Source organism: Rattus norvegicus, chromosome 5, assembly GCF_021556685.1.
Source record: "Rattus norvegicus strain SHRSP/BbbUtx chromosome 5, alternate assembly SHRSP_T2T, whole genome shotgun sequence".
NCBI lineage: Eukaryota > Metazoa > Chordata > Mammalia > Rodentia > Muridae > Rattus > Rattus norvegicus.
Window position 1 is genome coordinate 152,473,019 of NC_141538.1, and position 18,891 is coordinate 152,491,909.

Below are 18,891 nucleotides of genomic sequence, written 5' to 3' on the forward strand. Positions count from 1 at the left end.
AAAAAGAAAAAAAATAAAGTTAAATCCTACTTTTTAGTGGTATTAGGGCATCGTTTTTCATCTCGAATGAAACCATGAAACTGGGCTGATGAGACTGTTCTGTCAGTAAAGGCACCTACCTGTCCCCAAGCCTGACAACCTGACTTCAATCTCTGAGACCCACATGTAGAACTGATTCCTACATGTGGTTCTGTGACTGCCACACGCACACCACAGCATCCATGCACCCCGGTTAATTTTAGTGTAATTATGCATAGATTTTAAATATATTTCTTTTAAAGAACGATAACCAAGTATGGTGGGAACACCCCTTTGACTCCAGCACTGGGGAGGGAGAGGCAAGTGGATGTGAGTTTGAGGCTAGCCTGGTCTATAGAGTGAGTTCTAGGACAGCCAGGACCACAGAGACCCTGGCTTAAAATAGGAACATTTAGTAGGACGAGTGGTCTAACTTAGCACTTACTGCTGGGATCTGAACCTCAGGCTTTACATGCTGGGCGTGTGCTCCAACACACAACCCTGTACCCAGCGCTCCTCCCAGATTAATTGGCAAACAACTCTTAAGGTAGGGAGCGCAGGAGTGTGATGGAGAAGCCTGTGTCAGCAGACTGAGAACAGGCAGTGGCCATTCAGCCATTCAAAGTCTGACAGCCACAGAGGTCCCTAACCTATGGCAGCTGTATGACTTGGGGCCTGAGACAAAGAACGCCATCAGGTGGAGTTGAGAGTAGGTTAAGGTTGAAACAGGTATAAACGGTTTCTTTCCTTTTCAGAGTCCTGTGGATCCCAGATGGCCTGAGGTTCCCTGTATGTCAGAGGATGATGACCTTAACTTTTGGATCCTCCTACTGAGTACTAGAGTTATAGACAAGACACTGCTTATGGGGTGCTATGAATGGAAGCTCAAGGCTTTACACATGCCAGTGTGAACTCCTGAGTTTCACCCTATACTCAGGTCTGTATTCTTTTCTTTTTCTTGTTGTTGTTTTTGTTCCTTTATTTGTTTGGGATAGGATCTCGAAATACAGCCATGGCTATCCTAGAACTCAACTCTGTGGACCAGGCTGGCCTCGAACTCAGAGATCTGCCTGCCTCTACCGCCTGAGTGCTGGGATTACAGAGTGTGCCACCGTACCTGACCACCTGTTATCTCGTTCTCTCCTTTTGTTCTTGAGACAAGGTCTCTCTGGCCTCTAGTTCACAGAGATCCCCCCCGCCTCTGCCTCCGGAGTGCTGGGACTCAGGACATGTGACACCATACCCAGCTAACACTTTTTTTAAATCTAGTTTTCCTTTCTCCTCTTTTTTATAGTCCTGGGAATCTAGTCCAGAGCCTGCAGATGACAGAGAGGCACTCACTCACTGTATACAGCCCTCTTATTCTTTCCTTAGCTATTCTACACGACATTCTGAAAACTGTCCTGTTGTCATTTTCACACAGAACAAAAAGCTAAGCACGATGGCCTAAACCTTTAATCTTAGCATGACTGAGGCAGAGGCAGGTGGCTCTCTCTTGAGTTCATGGCCAGCCTGATCTTCCTAGTGAGTTCCAGGATAGCCAGGGGGCTATGGAGAAAGAGTCTGTCTCAAAAAAAAAAAAAAAAGAAAAAAGAAAAAAAAAGCAAGAGATAACAAAATACATACACACAAATAAATGCAGTTAAAAAAAATTTTAACACAATATTATAGATAGCTTAATGGCATAAGCAAATCTTTTTTGATCATCCTCAAAAGAGATGTTCTTGTGGGAACTCTATCTTTGGGGAGGAATGAAGGGCACCCTCCCACCAAAGTGGTTGAATTTACAGAACCCAAATGGCAAAGTGGCTAACAAGTCACATGACCTCTTTCGCTGAATGCTCGAACATGGTCCAGACTATGGCTGAGGAAGGCTGCCCAGTACCTGTGTGATGCCTGGCCTCCTGGGCACTGCCAGCCAAGGCTTTGCCTACGTGCCTGGCCTGGCCTGGCCTCTCTGGTGAATGGGGGAGGAGCTGCTACTCAGGCCTGATGCTGATCTCTCCTGACAGCTGCCCCTAAGGCTGGCAAGACTACAGCAGGCAGGGGGGGAAGGGAGCAGATTTAAAGATCCAGCTGCCCCGCCCCCTGCCAGACTTGGGTAAGGCAGCATCGGTGAGCATCCTCTGAGCCACACGGTGCCCAGGCAAATAGGTCAGGGACCTTACGCTATGGTTTCCACTCCTTGGTACCCTGGGCGACATCTAGTCTTCATTTCTGCTCCCTTTCACAGGCCAACAGAGAGACCAGTGCCCTCACTATGAGATTTCGACGCCTGACTCCTGGCTACTTCCGGGTGCTACAGGTAAGTAAATCTAAATAGGCTTTCGGCACTACTGACCTCTTCCTCCCCACTTCCCCCAATGACAGGGCTGATACCCCCAACAGCCTGGCCATCACATTCCCTGCTGCCTGACTAGCCAGGACCCAGATGGGCAGTGAGGCGAGAAAGATTGGGGTGGAATCTCCCTGGGGCAGAAATGGCGTCCGTATCTTCTTCAGCCAGCTACGCCATCTTATCCCCTTCCTGCCTAGAAGTCTCAGTTGACCCTTCATGTGCACCTTCTGTGTTCTCCCAGATGCAGGTGGCTGGGGAGCTGAAGGCAGAGCCCCGGAGTCCGCTGGTTGGGATCGTGGCTACGCTGTTGGCCGTCCTCGGGTTAGGTGGTTCCTGCTATGCTGTATGGAAGATGGTGAAGCAGCGGCAACCACCACAGGCCCCATGACGAGGCAGGCAGCCGCTCACCCAGGCTTGGAGGTAGGCGACTCAGGGGAGGGGGCTGCAACAGCAGAAACCCACGTTTTCCCCTTGGGGATTAGTCTCTGCCATCGCTAGATCCTACTCTCCAGTTTTACGCTGTACCTAGACTCCAGCCCAGACTCAAAGAAGCAGGCAGAGGATACACTTTCCAAAGCTGGACCTAGTAGGGAGTAGACATCTTGGCCCAGAAACCCCGGGTAAGGGAAGTTCGCATCGGAGGTGCACCCTCTCGTCCAGGTCCTTTATTTTGGGCAGAACACCCAGAAGAGGGCATGTCTGCAAACTCCAAACCCAAAATACACACTCTCAGCCTGGCCAATGAACCACACTGCCCATGGGCAGTTTCTCTGTCCTGAATCCTTTGGCCACTCAGGTGGACGTGTCCATCTCAGGGATCTCAGTGGACACTTCTGTGGGCACGCCCAGTCGCTGAGGTTGCACATATGAGCCCATGCCCGCGGCCCTCTCAGCCTCTTCCTGACTGTAGGGTTCGACACTCAGCTGCTTCAGCCTGGGAGAAAGAAGAGTAGGAGATCGGAGCTCACCAAGTGCAAGACCTTCCTGCATGCCACCCATCCACGAGCCCTCTACTGACTTCTTCATACCTTTTCTTGTGGTCTTTGGATCGGAAGTGGGTCTTCAGGTTGGCAGAATCGATGAAGTACCTCCTGCAGGGATGTAGAGTGAGGGAAAGAGTGAAGGGGTGAGGTTTCTCAGCTGTGCCTACCTCCCTGGCCCTAGCTCGTTGCCGGATATCAGATTCCGAACCCGAAAGGATGAGAGGCGGGCTGACCCACGGGTCCCAAGACAGAGAAGCTTCTAGCGGCTCTCGGCCCAGACCTTGCCGCTCCGGGTGGTATCTCAGACCCTGCTCCGCCCCTGGCTAGACTTACGCGCAGGCCAGACAGCGATGCAGGCCGCCCCCTGGCAGGTCCGGATCCGGCTCTGCGTCCCGCTCCCGCTTTGGACGCGGGAGAGCCTGCGGCCTCAGCTCGCGATGGATCTCATCCAGGTCCGGCCGCCGCTTCTTGGCCTTCATCTGGCGGGCTAAGGAATGTGCTCGGTGCGCGCCGGTCCGCCGGGAGCGACCCATGATAAGAGAGAGAGAGACACACACACACACACACACACAACACACACAAGACCAAAAAACAAGAGTAAGGAAAAGACCCACACGTGCAGGCGTTTCCGGGCCGTTCGATGACGTCCCGAAAGGCCCGCCCGGGGGCGGAGCAGGACTAGGCAGACTGCTTCTGATGACGTCACGGGCGGGCTGACTGCTTGAGCGTCCCCAGGTGGTCATCCAGATAGTGACTGGGCTCTGAAGGGGCAGGAGCGGGCCTGAGGGAGCCGGTCCCACCATTCCTCCTGCCCCAGCATCACTTCCCGGTTTCCACACCTCGGATTTCAGTGGTAGGGGATGCTTTTAACGTCTCTGGACAGCACCGATGCTTGTGCCATGAATAAATTACTTCATCAATGAGAATTAGTGTGATCATGGATGAGTCACCCAGAGAAACCTCTAGGTTCTAACAAAGAGCCTTCTTCCCCCCACCTCAACCCTTGGCGTTTCCTTTTACCTCTCTCCTCTGTCCCCCAGCTCCACGCCCCTCTACTCTCAAGCAAATTCCTGGGGCAAAGAGCGTTAAATTGTTTCACAAAGAATCTACCACCTAAGGGGTCTGTCCTTGAAGAATGTTCAGCTCTTCTTACAAAAAGAGCCTTTTGTCTGCTGTTGTTTGGTTGCTTGCTTGATTGCTCGATTGGTTGGTTGGCTGGTTGGTTGGTTGGTTGGTTTTTCAGAACTGGGGTTGGTGCCTGGGACTTCATGTAATCCAGGCAGGCAGTCTAACGCGGGAGTTTGGTGTGGGGCACTGTATCCCTAGCACAAGAGGAAATGTTCCTAGGAGAACCCCCCACCTCTGCTTTCTTTCTCTATGCCCAGGCTCCCAGGGCAGGGCTGGCGGAAAACAGGAAAATGACCAAGAAGTGGTGCCTTCACTCCTCTTGGCCTGGTGCCTCTCAGGCTGGCCAACGCCAGCTCTACTCTATGGGGGGAGAGGACCTCAGCAATAATTCAGAGTTCTGGCCCTTTGGAACGAGTTGCCAGGAAACAGGGAGTCAGGCACGTGCATCCCTGGGGAGAACAGGTTTCTAGGCCAGACCAGCAGTGAAATGGAAGCCCAGGATGCTGACTGGAGACCTGGGGTTGTCCCACTCCAGCTCATGAGGACTGGGTAGACACAGGGTAGGACCCTGACGAGGACTTAGCTAGAATGGCTACAATCACGGAATGCATAGGTATGGCTCCTGGACTCAAGACTTTGAGTGGAAAACATTTTCTACAGCTCTTCCAAGAGATGAACCATCAGCCAGTATCCAGTGCAGGCAGGAAACCAGACTCTCCAAAAAGACTGACTTCATTAACGTTTGTCAATGTGGGTCAAGACCAGCAAGACAGGGTGGGGGCTGAGATGGTACAAGCCCGTCCCAACCTCAGACTCACCGGGATCAGGTTTACCTGCTTGGCACTGTGCCAGCTGGGGAGGCTAGTACATCTTTCATGAAGTCACCGGATCTCTGGGACAGGCTCTCAGTTCTTCCAAGCTTCTGGAAGCAGAGCCACTGCTGGTCATTGAGCTCCCACCTTCCGTGCCTGGGTGCCAGTCCCCTTTCTCTGGCAGCCATGAACCAAGCCTTCTGGAAAGCTTACAAGTCCAAAGTGCTACAGACTCTGAGTGGAGAATCTGAAGAGGACCTGGCAGAAGAGGTAGGTTCTGTCCGTGTTTTCTAGGACAGACAGACAGCAGAGCGAGGGAGCATAGAGAGCATTGAATGGGCTGGGGAAGAAGATAGATTCCTTTGTGAGATCAGGAACAGTGCAGTGCAATGACAGATGTTCAAGAGAAGGAGAACAGGGAGAGCCAGGGCCACGAGAGAAGCACCACTGACCCCAAGCATCTCATGAACTGCCGTGTGGTAAAGATCATCCCTGTGCCACTTGGCAGTAGATACAAAAGTGCATTGCGCTTTATACAGCTTTCTGGTGGGCAGAGCTAATCGGAGTGGGATCCCTTGCCTGGAGAGTAATGAACTCCAGTTTATAGGAGTAGGGAGTAGCTCTGCTCTTTTTTTTTTTTTTCTTTTTTTTTTCTTTTTTTTTTTTTTTTTTTTTTTTCGGAGCTGGGGACCGAACCCAGGGCCTTGCGCTTGCTAAGCAAGCACTCTACCACTGAGCTAAATCCCCAAACCCTTAGGGAATAGCGCTTAATGCTCTGCAGACCACAGTAGCAGCGTCCAATCAAAGCCATACTTGCACCATACTTGGTTGTGACAGGGAGGGCCCAAAATGACTTTGAAGCAAAGACAGTTTACGTCTAGACTAGAAGCTGTGGTAAGTGGTGGGTACACAAATAGAAAGGACAGGGGCAGGAACTAGCCCAGTGAGGGGGCGGATAAGCATACGACTGGACAGGTTGGTGTCCAAGACTGGGTTTCTGTGGATGTGACTGTAGGAAAAACGCTAGCAATTAGTGTCTCTGTGGAAACTCCGGTGCCGGTGTGAACTGGACTTCGGGAGTTTTCGTGGATGTGTGTTTTGAGCATGCTTCTGTACCTGTACACTTTCGTGTAGGCATTTCCAGGTGTTACACTTGGTTGGCGGGAGAAAACTGCTGTGCATAGGTCTCTGTTTAGCCAGCTTCCTGCTGGAGAAGAGGACACAGGAATCGCTTAGCCACATGAGTACTCTCGTGTGGGCGCCTGACTGCACATCCATGCGTATACAGGGGGGAAGGTGTGGCCACAAAGAAGCATGGATGCTGGTAGTAGTGCATATCGGGTGCCCTCGTCTGAGGTTTTGAGTTCGTCTGGATGTGTTTGGGAGTGGGCAGGCATATGTGCTCAGAGATTTACCAGGCAGGCTTGTGTGTGTGAGCAGAGGCATTATGTAGAGATAAGTGTATCTGCAAGCATTCCCAGGGGCTCTCGTGGAGATGCAGGGTGCACAATAGATGTGCTTCTATGGTACACAGACTGCCTTGTGTGTGTGCACTGGTTAGCAATGGGGCTCCTCTCACGCCAGGGGTTGGGGGGTGTCTTGTGTCCCAGAGGGAGAGCCCAGCTTTGGTGGAGTCTGAGACGGCAGAACCCACGGAGGAGATGTTCAACCCCATGTCACAGCTGGCCCGCAGGGTGAGTTCAGCAGTCCTTTCATCCGAGCCTGGGAAGCCTGCCGGAGGCAGTGGTGAAGCCCTGGAGGCTTGGCTGCATCTCGGCCATATTCCTGACTCCCAGCTCTTCCCTCCCAGGTTCAGGGGGTCGGGGTGAAAGGCTGGCTGACAATGTCGTCTCTGTTTAACAAAGAAGATGAGGACAAACTGCTGCCACCAGAGCCCTGTGCTGATCAGTACGTGTGTCCTTAGGGGCGGGGCTGGAAGGGTCCTACGATCTCCCTTCTGCCACCATGGCTCCCTCTGCCCTTCTAATCCTCTAGGGCTTTATAGGGACAGCCCCAGAATGCTCTTTCCTATCAGGAGACAGCAGACCTGGGTAGGAGATAGAATCAGACCTCTTGGGACTGAGGTAAAGGGCAGTCCTTATGGGCGGCTCCTCCCTCTTCCTGAGGACAGCCAGCTCCCTTGAACCCAGGACAGCAGAGAAGACCTTGACATGGTCTAGATGGTAAAACTTCACTATCCAAAGCAGCTTGTCACCAGCATAGATCCCCTTCTTCTGATTCTCTTGGTGTCCATAGAGGTCTGAGGATCCCAGAGGACCCCAAGGCACACCAGTTTGGAAAGCATTGCTTGACAAGGTCTTTGGTATTGAGAACAGACTCGGGGCTTCATCTCTAGCTGGCTTTGTTTCTTACACACTCAGCATGTCTGCTTTCTTTCAACCCCTCCCACCCACCCACCACATTTCCTTCTTCCCTAGGACCTCCAACCATTATTACTCTTGCCTCAGGGGTCCTACCCCCCACCCTCCAGTCCCAGTTCTCCAAGGACTTTTCCAGAGGCAAGGCTTCTTCTTCAAGCCTTATCGCCCCTCCTTCACAGCCCTTCTCCACATCGAATCCGCCTTACCCCTCATCTTTTCTAAGCATCTGTGCCAAGATCTCTTCCACTTTCTCCGTGTACCAAACTCCTCTTTCCCTCGATCCTAGAGCCTGAGGGATTCCCTTCTATAGGGCCTAAACAAGCCCACCCCAACTCTCTCCTGCCTCCTCCTCTCAGAGACCCTCGTCTCTGCGCCAGAGTCACTTCTCCAAATTCCTGACCCCACCCACCCACCCCAACTCGGAAATCCCAGTTCCCCTCTGCCCAACCATCTCATCTTCTCTCCTGTCCCCACCTGCCCTTGCTTGCAGACCTTGCCCGGACTCCCTTGGCCGCACTGCCTGTCCTTTCTTCTGCCCACTGCCCCTCTCTGGGACCCCTGGCCATCATGCTGACCCCCTACCTCTCCTGCAGCCCACTGGCTGCGCCCCCTTCCACCCAGGCGACCGCCCCCGAGACCGAGCCGCGCGGACCAGGATTCTGGAACGCGTTCGCCAGCAGGTGGCAGCAGCAGCAGCAGGCGGCGGCGTCCATGCTGCGCGGCGTGGAAACCACCGCGGAGCAGAACCTGGAGTCCCAGGACGACAAGCCTGCCGAGGAGGCCACCGAGTGCCCCGAGACACCGGAGGCGGATCCCGCGGCAGGCTTCAAGTGGGGTTTCCTCACCCACAAACTGGCAGAGATGAGGGTGAAGGCCGTGCCTAAGGGCGACTAGCTGGCCAGTCTCGCTGGCGCCCGTCCTTCCCTACCTTCCATAAAATCTCCTGGATCGACACTCAGTGTGATAGCGTAATTTTTTTTCTCGGACAACAGGAAAAGCTACTTTTAGGCAGGCGACCTCGTAGGTGGGGGGCGTCTGGCTAAAGGGTTCCTTACCTTCTTTACTGACAAGTTCCAAGGCACTTCAGGTGACAGGATGGATGGCCTTAGATTTAAGATGCGACTTTCCAGAAAGCCCCAGAAGGCAGACTCCCCTGTCCAGCTTCCTTTCATTCAGCAAACCCTGCTAGTGACCCAACGGCATATGCGATTTCGAAATACACGAAAATGAACTGAGAATAGGACCCCCGTTGAAGGAATCAGAGAAAGAACTGGAAGAGCTTGAAGGGGCTCGAGACTCCATATGTACAACAATGCCAAGCAACCAGAGCTTCCAGGGACTAAGCTACTACCCAAAGACTATACATGGACTGACCCTGGACTCTGACCTCATAGGTAGCAATGCATATCCTAGTAAGAGCACCAGTGGAAGGGGAAGCCCTGGGTCCTGCTAAGACTGAACCCCCAGTGAACTAGACTGGTGGGGGGAGGGCGGCAATGGGGGGAGGGTTGGGAGGGGAACACCCATAAGGAAGGGGAGGGGGGAGGGGGATGTTTGCCGGATACCGGGAAAGGGAATAACACTTGAAATGTATATAAGAAATACTCAAGTTAATAAAAAAAATATAGAAATAAAAAAAAAAGAAAGAAATACACGAAAATGCTGGGCCAACGAGGTAGCTCCCTACCAGCGGGTCCCATTCAAGGTTTTGTTGAGGCACAAAAAAGGGCTGGCTACCCGTGGGAACTCAGAGGACATGGGGAATTTTGGGAAAGTTTCCTGGAGAAGAATGAAGAGTCGGGGAAGGAAATCTGAGCTGAAGGAGGAAAATCCTGAACAAAGGCTTCGACCGGAACCTGTGAGGAAAACCCGCGACTTTGTGTCGCCTGAGAAAAAGGAACCCTGCTGGGCATATAGTTGTTTGAGGGCTTCTAGCTGCATGAAATCCTGTGTTCAATCCCCAGTGTTAAAAACCACAGTGGTTGCTAACAGGGCGAGGCTGACCTGGGACACACACAGACAATAATAGTAGCAGGAGGATCCGAATCTTGACCTAAAGGTGTCCCAGTTTTAGTAGTTTCCGTCGCAGATCCTCCAAGCCTCAGCCTTTCTTGCCTCCGGACTCTGGGAGGGCGAGGCTGGTGTGCGAAGCTCGGGGGATCCTGGGTAATTCAAGCAAGCTACAGTGTATCGAGCACTTTCTAAATTCCAGGAACATTGGCCACATGCATTACAGCTCCTGCAGAAAGCTATCCTCTACCTTCTATAATAACCGACAAAGGTCCCCGCTTGGTCAAACTCTCACACTCAGCCACGCGAACCAGTTCTCCTCTTTCTTTCTTCAACATATGCCCGCTAAACCAAACTCATGGTCCTTTTAGTAAATAACATTTTAGCTTTATTCAGTAGTTCGCTCATCTCCCACCCCAAGTCCATCACTGCTCACATTTAGCATCTAGAGAGGACACGTGGCCACTCTACCGGTTTCCACAGTGCGCGCTTGGCCCCCTGTGGTCCCGCCTGTTCAGGGAGCAGATCCGGGAGCCTAAGAACCAGGGGAAGGGTTTGTTCACGGACGAGGCGAGCTCTCCGGGAGCCGTCCTCCCGTGTGGTGGTGGTCACACCTCGGACTCGCGCGGCGGGGCGCGCGCGCGCTGGCAGCCATATAACCACTGGATGACGCGCGCGTTGCGTTCCACCACCGACACCGTGGGGCGTCCGTCCCGCGCCGACCCCGCCGCCTCCGAGCCCCCGCCGCCGCCCGCACAGTCCGGGCTACCCGCGTCCCTGTCGCTGGATGTCCAATCGCTGGTGTCCCCGGAGCCTGGCGGCGGCGACGTTGCAACCTGCGGGCTGTGCTCTGCACCCCAGCTCTGCGGAGAGAAGCGCTCAGCGCCCAGCACCTCCACCAGCGCGCGCTCCAAGCCGCAGTAGTTGAAGAATCGCTCCTTCTCTGACAGTGGCAGCGAGCATGTGGGACACAATGCGCGCTTCCCTGTCGCCTCCGGAGTATCTGGGGACCCAGCCCACCCCGCGGGAGCCCCAGGTCTCTCTGTAGGGGCCGGGCTGCTCGGAGCTGCGTCCCGGGTAGCGCCCAGGAAGAGGCGTCGTACTAGCCCCTGGCCCTTGGCGTTCTCTTTGTTCACTGAAGCCTTGCAGTCCCGCTTCTGGCGGTAGAAGATAAGGGAGTCGGGTCTTGGCTGTCGCCTGCCGCTACCCCGGCGAGCAGGCCCAGGCGTTCTGGGCGAGGCAGAGGCCCCCAGCTCATTGCAGGGGTGTGGTGTCAGTGGTCCTGATCCCCCGCGCAGGGCTGGCTCCTGACGACGCACTATCACTTGGTGCGTCTTGACGTACTTGGCTTTGTCAGCCTCCAGTCTTTCCACGGCGCTGGGGGTTCGTCCCCTCGATGGTGTAGTGGGTGAGGCCAAGAGCATCTTAACGGAGCTGGGCAGGCCAGTGCTCCATACACAATGAAGGATGCACAAGTAACTGAGAAGCAGCGAGCAATTCTCTGGAGTTCCTGGCGCCTGTAGGAAGAGAGGAATTGTCTGGAAGAGAGTAGGCTGTTCCTGCCCCTCTCCCGCAGGCATTTCTGGGTGGAGGATCAGCCAGTCACCCCTCCCCCACCAACTGGTGCCATGCCCAGAGAGCAGAAGGTAGAACCTCCCTCCCAATCCTTTAGAGACATTGGGTGGTTCTTGGGGAGGGGGTATCTACGCCCCTTTGAGAGCAGCCCAATCTGGTCACTGGGCCATGCACACAGGACAAGCAAGCAGGACACTTGGAAAGGAAAAATCAGGCGGGTCCTAACCCGATTCCCGAAATCGGCCTTAACCGGAAAAAATACCTCTTCCCAACAGTGCAGCTTCAAACCCAAGACAAGGAGGTTCCCCAGCCACAGGGTGACTGCAGTCGACCCACCCTTCCCGCCCCCAAGCACCGAGGTCAGGGACATAACCATAGGGTAGAAGCCTCTAGGAACTGCTGCCAGCTTCCTTGCCCAGGCCCGGCAGGGCTATTCAGGAAGGAGAGGGAGGTGGTCCCTAGGCCATATCAGTCTGCGACTGCCAGCCACTCCATGCCCCTGCCAAGGGGAGTCCCAGAAAGCCTAACCGTAAATACCATTCCATCCAACAACCCCCACACTTCCATTTCAGAGGACAGGACAATGGCCTGGAAAGAAATGGGTTTATATTGGTTCTTTTGAGAGTTAGGGTGCCACCTTGGGATCCAGATTTCTTGCTTTACTGTGCAAATCTAAATCAGTTTAGACTCCCTGCTGGCCTATGAGAACATTTTCCTCTGGGGTTTGGTTTCTGATCTTGCTGTTATAAAACCAGGCAGGAACCCCAAGTCTCACTAATCGGTTCCCTCCACCGATTCTTCCGAATAACTTACACACCCAGAAATTGATCCTCAGGGTCCCTGCCTCCTTCCCATCCAGAAACCTCTGGCCTTTTCCCTTCACCTCCCTTGTGCTGCAGAAAAGGGCAAGAGGGAAGGTAAATCAAGGACTGACAGTTTTCTTGTCAGCTAACAGAATGGGCCACCCACATGGCTCAACATACCCACCCTCGCCCGCCGACTTCCCGTCCCCGCACAGCTGAGAAGGACTTATTGGTTCTGCGGACTGAAGGAACCTTGGATCTGGAGGCAACAAAGGAACAAACTAGGCAAGAGTGTGTGAAGAAGAGGTGACCTCCACCCTTCACAGAAACCTCAGAGCAGAGACCCTGGCAACTGCAGCCCCAGCCCACACCACAGGTTCCACTCCACTACTCGGCCGTATCTGGTAAATCTGACTAGAATGTGAATGGTTGAAACCTAGGTAGCAATGACAGTCTCCCGGAGCCCCGCTCTATTCTCTCAGGAACTACACTCAGGCAGTGGGTCAGATTCCAAGGTCCCAGGAGGGCACTGAGCATGTCTGACCTCACGGATGGCCTCTGTCCTCTCCTCTCTTTAGTCTTGAGCAGAGAGGCTATAAAAAGTCTCTAAACACAAGGACCAAAATAGTCTACTGTCCCCTGCCTGCTCCCTGTTTTTTGGGCTGGCTTTGATGTTTGACCACAGACAGCCCATTCTAGACTGGTAGTCACTCTTGTCTTCTCTGCCCCACTGCCTAACCTCTCCCAGCCCTAGACTTAGTAAATTCCAGCTCTGTCCACCCCAGCTCTGACTCTGCCCTTCTAGGTTCAGTAGCCTCCTTACCATCAATCCAAAGTTGCTCTCCCACCCTGCTGCCTTCCCACCCAGTGCTGGGCTCTGGATACACTCACCTCTGTGGAGACGCTGAGTTTCAGTGGTCCCCGGGTATGCCCAGGCTGAAGGAAGGCTGACAGGACAGCAGGGACTATGGAGTAACTTTGGCCGCAGCCAACCCTTACTCTCTCCACAGGAAAAGCGGAGAGCCTCCACCCCCTAGGTTAACTCTTCCTGACCCAGAGCTCAGACTCAATTAACTCCTTCCTGACCAAACTTAGTGCTGTCGGGACCCTTGGGCTGGGTTCCTGTAACTTTTCTCTACAGATGGTTAGATAAATAGTCTCTGTCAGGTTCAATGGTTGTCATGGAGGCACTGTAAACTTGGGCTGAAGAAACAGGACCTTGAGCTCTGCAGGCTCCCTCTGAAGTACTGGCCGATGTAGAACAGGGGGCAGAAGTGGGTGCTGTACCATTTGCTTTTTCCCTCCTCTATCAGGTTTAGGCCTGTTTTATTCCTGGTGTTGGAGCGTGGGAAGCCTTCTCTTCTTAGAGGTGAGCCCCAGTATCTGCACCCTAAAGGTGGGTGCAGTGTGCTGCAGGTGTGCAGGGAACATGAGGATCAAGCAAGAACTCGGGGAGGGGGTGGGGTACAGCCTTAATCGTGGCAAACGGAGCTAATGAGAAGAGTGTGATGGAAGAGGTCTTCCAGGGCTAAGCCTCTATCCTTTGGCCACCCACTTGGGGACTCCTAACGCTTGAGCCTACTCTTCTCTGACACCATTTATCTCCAGGGGAAGCCCTATCCATAAAGGAGCCCCACCCCTCTCAGTAGGTGACTGTCTTAGCACCCAGAGTTCAAAGGCCAGTGCTTGGCTCTGGTTTTAGCCTTTCTCCCGTTGAGACCACCCCCTACCAGCCCAGCCGCTTAGCATAAACCCTCTCCCTCCCTTTTAACACTTCTAAAGTTTGCGAGGCACATTTGCATCGATACACTCTGATCTCCTAGGTTCCCCCTCCCGCGGAACCTAGATAGGCCTCAGCAGGAATAGTAACCCCACTTAATGAGGAAGGAAATTAGGGAAGTAGGAGAGACTTGTGCAGACCCTCCAAATCCCCTCTCTCCTCTGCACCCACTGTCCGTCTGGCAAGATGGAGTCAAAGATCCCAAGGCTCATAGCCGGTGTGTGTATGTTTGTGTTGGGGGTGAATGCTATTACCATACCTGGACCAGAATGAGACAAGACCCTAGGGCACACAACATGCCTTGAGGGCAAATGGATAGCATGGAGGAGAGGAAGGGAGCATTTGGCTTCCTACCTGGGGAGCCTGCCAGACTGCCTTGACCCTGTTCTTCTGAGGAAGCCCTGTCCTGTGGACGGGTGAACGCTCCACCACCCCGAGTTCAAGTGTCAATGCTTGGCCCCAAAACCCTCCTGCCCTGGCTCCTGATCTCCTGTGGGTCCCTGGATCTGTGTCCCACTGTCATGAAGGGAGGGTTTGCTTCTTTTTTGTCCCTAACAAAACTCAGTTGTTGCAGTGTCTTAGAAAATGCTCCCAAGTTCTCTGTCACGATCCATCTCAGGGATGATCTTTGGGGATTAGGTTTTATTGTTCTCCTCACTTAGAGCTGAAGAGATGGGAGGTTCAGGCAGGGAAATGACTTATCCAAACTCACAGGAGGAGGAATAATGAGCGCTCACTCTTGTTTTGAGGCCGAGTTTCAAGTAGCACAGGCTAGCCTTGAACTTCTTATCCTCCTATCCCCACCTCTAGAGCCCTGGATTTACAGGCCTGAATCACCATGCCTGATTTTGTACAGTACAGTGCTGTGGGTGGAACCCTGGCCCTGTGTATGTGAAGCAAGGCCCCCACCAATTGAGCTGCACCGCCAGCCCAACAGGTGGCTTTTATTGAAAAATATGTATGTGCCAAGGGCTGCTTTCGTTACTTCACAGGGTGGTCTATATATTTAATCCAGAGAAATAGGAGAAATGGTCCCTTCTAGATGGGGTACAGGCCAGTAACCCTATGGTCTGAGCATGAAAGGGTTAAGCAGGAGGGAGGCTGGGCAGGGCCCAGCTGGGTTGTTGTCAATGGCAGGAAACCTGGCCTGCCAAAGGAGGATGGGGCCTAGTGTCTCACTGAAGCCACCCCCTATCCCTTTGGTCTTAACCCAGCATCCGGGTGGGACTGGCAGGGGGCCTATGACAGCAGTGTTCTGGGGATCAAGGACAGAAGCTAGACTACTGGAGAGGGAACCCAGTGGGTACCACAAAAGTCATCCTGATGGGATGTCTTCTTTCCCATGCTTCTAGACTGAGCCTGACTCCCCCTCAGTACTCAGTCAAAAAGCAGAGACTTAGGGAGCCTCAGTCAGAGGGCAGTGCCATAGCTGTGCTCTTGGAGGGGGTGGTCTTCAGTTGTGCAGGGGGATGGGAAAGTCTGAGAGTCTGGCTCTCAGGGACACCCAGTCTGAAGTGTCAGGATGCCAGTGGACAAAGTGTTCAAGGTAGGCGCAGACCTTGGACCACGGAGCCTGAGCAAGCCCACATGGGCGAGGGCTAATGGGGTGGTCTCTAGGTGAGAGAGACCTGGAAAGAGCTAGAGGAGGAGGGTAAGGCAGACAAAGAGTGGAAGGTGAGAGGTCATATATCTGTCTGCGCTAAGAGGATGGGGGCCCACATCCCTCTGTCCAGCTGCCCTCATTCCTCTCTCTTTCTGGTCATGGGTCCCCAGGGAGATCTTTAAAGTGGCTCCTTCCGGCCCACTAGCTAGGGCCTGGGGGAGGGGGAGGCCAAGTCTGAGGGCTGTTTCCTTCCTATATCCTATTCCCGGAGCACCTGAGCTGGGAAGGGGCCTGAGTCAGAAGTGGCTCCTCTCAGAGAGGGTTGACGCCAGACTGGGGATAGCTCCAGTGAGTGTCAGGAATCGTGATTTGACTGGAGAAGCCCTTCAGGTCTGCCTACAGACTCCATTGTCACAGAGGAGAGTCTTATCTACTTCTCTGCAGCCAGCTATAGCCCCCAGGCCACAGCCAGCCACACTTCAGCCCTGCCTTGATTCAAATCCTGACTTTCCACTTTTTCTACTTGGCCTTCAACAAAAAAAAAAAAATAATAATAAAATAAAATAAAATAAATGTGACTTTTCTGGGCAGCTCTTGTCAAATGTGGGTGATGATGAGACCTGGCTTTTGGGTAGTTTGAGGGTAGGCTGAAAAATTGCCAGCACCTTAGGGCACTCTGGAAATGCTGGACGTTTCTGACTTCCCCTTGGGCTCTCCTCCAGTCAGCCGTCAGACTTGGATTGATACATGTGACCCGAGCCCTTTGTCCTTAGCCCCCAGCCTCACCCGCAGCTGCTGGCGACAGATCATTTGGGACACTTTCCCTGTGCTGTGGGGTCAGCAGACAGGGGTCACAAACTCTTGCGGAACTCATCGGGAGGTGGCAGCAGAGATGGAACTGGAGGAAGACGATCCCTCTCCTCACAGAGAAATGAACAAAGCAGATGATAGGGGGTGGGGCAGGGGCGATTTGTTCTGCCTGGGTGGGGTGGGGGAGCTTCAAAGAGGGGATTTGGGCAGGGCCTGGAGGGGATTGGTGTTTGTTCTGGGGGGAAAGGAGCTGGGGAGCCTCAGGTCAGAGGACAGCAGGAGCTGGGGTCTCGGGGAGGGCAAGAGGCTTAGGGAAAAGCTAGGATGCAGAAATGTGGTGTTGAGAGGGGACTAGGTTTGCCCTGAGGCAGAACCAAAGCTGACCCCCCCGCCCCCCCAGAGCTGAGGATCAAACCCAGGGCCTTGCGCTTGCTAGGCAAGCACTCTACCACTGAGCTAAATCCCCAACCCCCAAAGCTCCTCTTCAATTTGTGGTTTTCCATTTGGGGAACGAGTCTTGGCCACAACAATAGCCTGGCTCTGGCTGTCACCCCTCAGAGGGGTGTGGCTCAAAGCAGAGCCGGGTCCCAGTACCACCCAGGCAGGACGCACAGAGGTGGGTACCGGAGAGGGGGATGCCAAGTCACTGGACATGTACTCCTCTAAGTTAGTGAGCAATGCAGAAAAGACCCACAAGATGTCTCTTAGTGCAGGTCACCTAGTATAGCTAGCTAGATACAATTGATGAGTGCTTCTAGTACTAGGTACTGTGCAAAGAAAGTGCTTGATACTCGGTACCTCCCGTACTTATCAACTCTGGTGTGAAGTAAGAATTATTATTATTATACAAATTTTTTTTTGGTTCTTTTTTTTTTTTTTTCGGAGCTGGGGACCAAACCCAGGGCCTTGCGCTTGCTAGGCAAGCGCTCTACCACTGAGCTAAATCCCCAACCCCTATTATACAAATTTTATTTTATTCTTTTTTTTTTTTTTTTTTTTTGCAGTGCAGGGACCAAGCCTAGGACCCCACAGATAGTAATCATTTAGAGAGAATTAACAGTTATCACCCTGGCCCTATTAACACAAAAGGGCTAGTTAACGCCTCCGTGATCACACAGGTGGTGCACAGGAGTTTCCTTTTTCTTTCTTGTTTGTTTTCGTTCCTTCTTGTCTTTCTTCCCTTTTTCCTGTCACATTAGTTGTAATACTTACCTCATTGCCGCAGCAAAATGCCTTACAGAATCAACCTGAGGAAAAGAAGGTTTGTTTTTTTAGTGCGGCAGGAAAGGCATGGTGCCAGGAACAGGAAGCAGCTGGTCACGTTGCGGCCACTGTGAGGAAGCAGAGAGAGGGATGCAGGTGTTTCGGTCCCTTTCTCCTGTTTCCTCAGTCCAGGATCACCTTTGAGATGACGCTATCCACAGTTCAAGTATACCTTCCCACCTCCATGAACTTAACTGAAAGGATCCCTCACGGGAAAGTACAGAGGCTGGTCTCTGTTTCCTAGGTGGTTCTAGATCCTGTTAAGTTGACAGCATTAACCATCGAAGTTTGTTGTTTGTTTATATTTGCATTGGGGTGTGTGTGTGTGTGTGTGTGTGTGTGTGTGTGTGTGTGTGCGCGCGCGCGCGCGCATGCTACTGCCTCTGAGGTGACCTCTGAGACTCACATTAACCAGTTTTTTTTTTCTCTTAGTGCCTTTATCACTTTGCCAGCCAGATGCCTTCTCTCTCCTCAGTGGTATTTAGATGCAGCGGTATTTTTAAAGGATGTTGAGAGACAGACAAGAGAATGTGAGGCCGCATTTGCTTGTTTCAGGAGCTGCTCAAGCCATGACGTAGCTGGTGATTCTTTGGTTTGTTTTGAGTCTTACTATGTAGTCTGGCTGGCCTGGAACTCACAAATATTCTCTTGCTTCTGCCTCCCACTTGCCAAGATTAAAGGAGTTGGGCACTATGCCTGACCTATCTTGAGGCAGGTTCTGAAGTAGCCCAGGTTGGTCTTAAACTACGTAGTCAAGGATGACCCTGAACTGATTCCCCTGCCTCTGTCTCCTGAATGTGAGCTACCCTGTCCAGTTTTTAGGCAATGCTGGGGAACAAAACCAGGGCTTCCTGAGTGTGAGGCAAACTCTCTACTGACTTAGCCACAACCCCAACCCCTCTGAGGGTAACCCCTTCTCTTCCATTCTCAATCAACCCAGCTTTAAGACCCACCTGTTATCTTCAGAAAACATCTGGATACCATGGCAGTGGCTGCTTCCTCTTCCTCTTCCTCCTCCTCCTCCTCTTCTTCTTCCTCCTCCTCTTCCTCCTCCTTCTCCTCCTCTTCTTCCTCTTCTTCCTCCTCCTCCTCCTCCTTCTTTTTGTTTAAAGATTTATTTATTCGGGTTGGGGATTTACCTCAGTGGTAGAGCGCTTGCCTAGCAAGCGCAAGGCCCTGGGTTCAGCCCTCAGCTCGGGAAAAAAAAAAGATTTATTTATTATATATGAGTACACCGTAGCTGTCTTCAGACACACCAGAAGAGGGCATCAGATCTCATTACAGATGGTTGTGAGCCACCATGTGGTTGCTGGGATTTGAACTCAGGACCTCTGGAAGAGCAGCCAGTGCTCTTAACCACTGAGCCATCTCTCCAGCCCCTAAATAA

At 52.8% G+C, this 18,891-nt stretch overlaps 4 protein-coding genes across 6 annotated transcripts; 2 read left to right on the forward strand and 2 right to left on the reverse strand.

The window, feature by feature from the left end:
- Positions 1-1,656: 1,656 nt before the first annotated feature.
- On the reverse strand, positions 1,657-3,985 carry Zfp593 (zinc finger protein 593). The gene is made up of 3 exons (NM_001106689.1): positions 3,673-3,985; positions 3,385-3,447; positions 1,657-3,290 (listed from the first exon to the last, which is right to left on the reverse strand). Exons 1-3 carry the CDS (start codon positions 3,870-3,872, stop codon positions 3,149-3,151), a joined length of 405 nt encoding a protein of 134 aa, NP_001100159.1. The 5' UTR covers positions 3,873-3,985; the 3' UTR covers positions 1,657-3,148.
- Positions 2,112-4,265, forward strand: LOC148006095 (transmembrane protein ZNF593OS). Of its 2 annotated transcripts, XM_087551670.1 has the most exons (3): positions 2,112-2,172; positions 2,252-2,323; positions 2,598-4,265. In XM_087551670.1, exons 2-3 carry the CDS (start codon positions 2,279-2,281, stop codon positions 2,742-2,744), a joined length of 192 nt encoding a protein of 63 aa, XP_087407796.1. In that variant the 5' UTR covers positions 2,112-2,172; positions 2,252-2,278; the 3' UTR covers positions 2,745-4,265. The 2 variants fall into 2 exon arrangements, with proteins under 2 accessions (XP_087407796.1, XP_087407795.1); XM_087551669.1 differs by having other exon boundaries at positions 2,112-2,323.
- Positions 4,266-5,397: 1,132 nt separating this feature from the next.
- C5h1orf232 (similar to human chromosome 1 open reading frame 230) lies at positions 5,398-8,614 on the forward strand. Its single transcript, NM_001419606.1, has 4 exons — positions 5,398-5,549; positions 6,890-6,973; positions 7,090-7,187; positions 8,254-8,614. Exons 1-4 carry the CDS (start codon positions 5,466-5,468, stop codon positions 8,552-8,554), a joined length of 567 nt encoding a protein of 188 aa, NP_001406535.1. The 5' UTR covers positions 5,398-5,465; the 3' UTR covers positions 8,555-8,614.
- A 1,421-nt stretch (positions 8,615-10,035) lies between these two features.
- Fam110d (family with sequence similarity 110, member D) lies at positions 10,036-13,028 on the reverse strand. 2 transcript variants are annotated; one of them, XM_087550674.1, is made up of 3 exons: positions 12,940-13,028; positions 12,233-12,307; positions 10,036-11,187 (listed from the first exon to the last, which is right to left on the reverse strand). In XM_087550674.1, the coding sequence occupies exon 3, from the start codon at positions 11,092-11,094 to the stop codon at positions 10,279-10,281; it is 816 nt and encodes a 271-aa protein (XP_087406800.1). In that variant the 5' UTR covers positions 11,095-11,187; positions 12,233-12,307; positions 12,940-13,028; the 3' UTR covers positions 10,036-10,278. The 2 variants fall into 2 exon arrangements, with proteins under 2 accessions (XP_087406800.1, NP_001102740.1); NM_001109270.1 differs by lacking the exon at positions 12,233-12,307 and having other exon boundaries at positions 10,043-11,187; positions 12,940-13,006.
- Between the last annotated feature and the right edge of the window lie 5,863 nt (positions 13,029-18,891).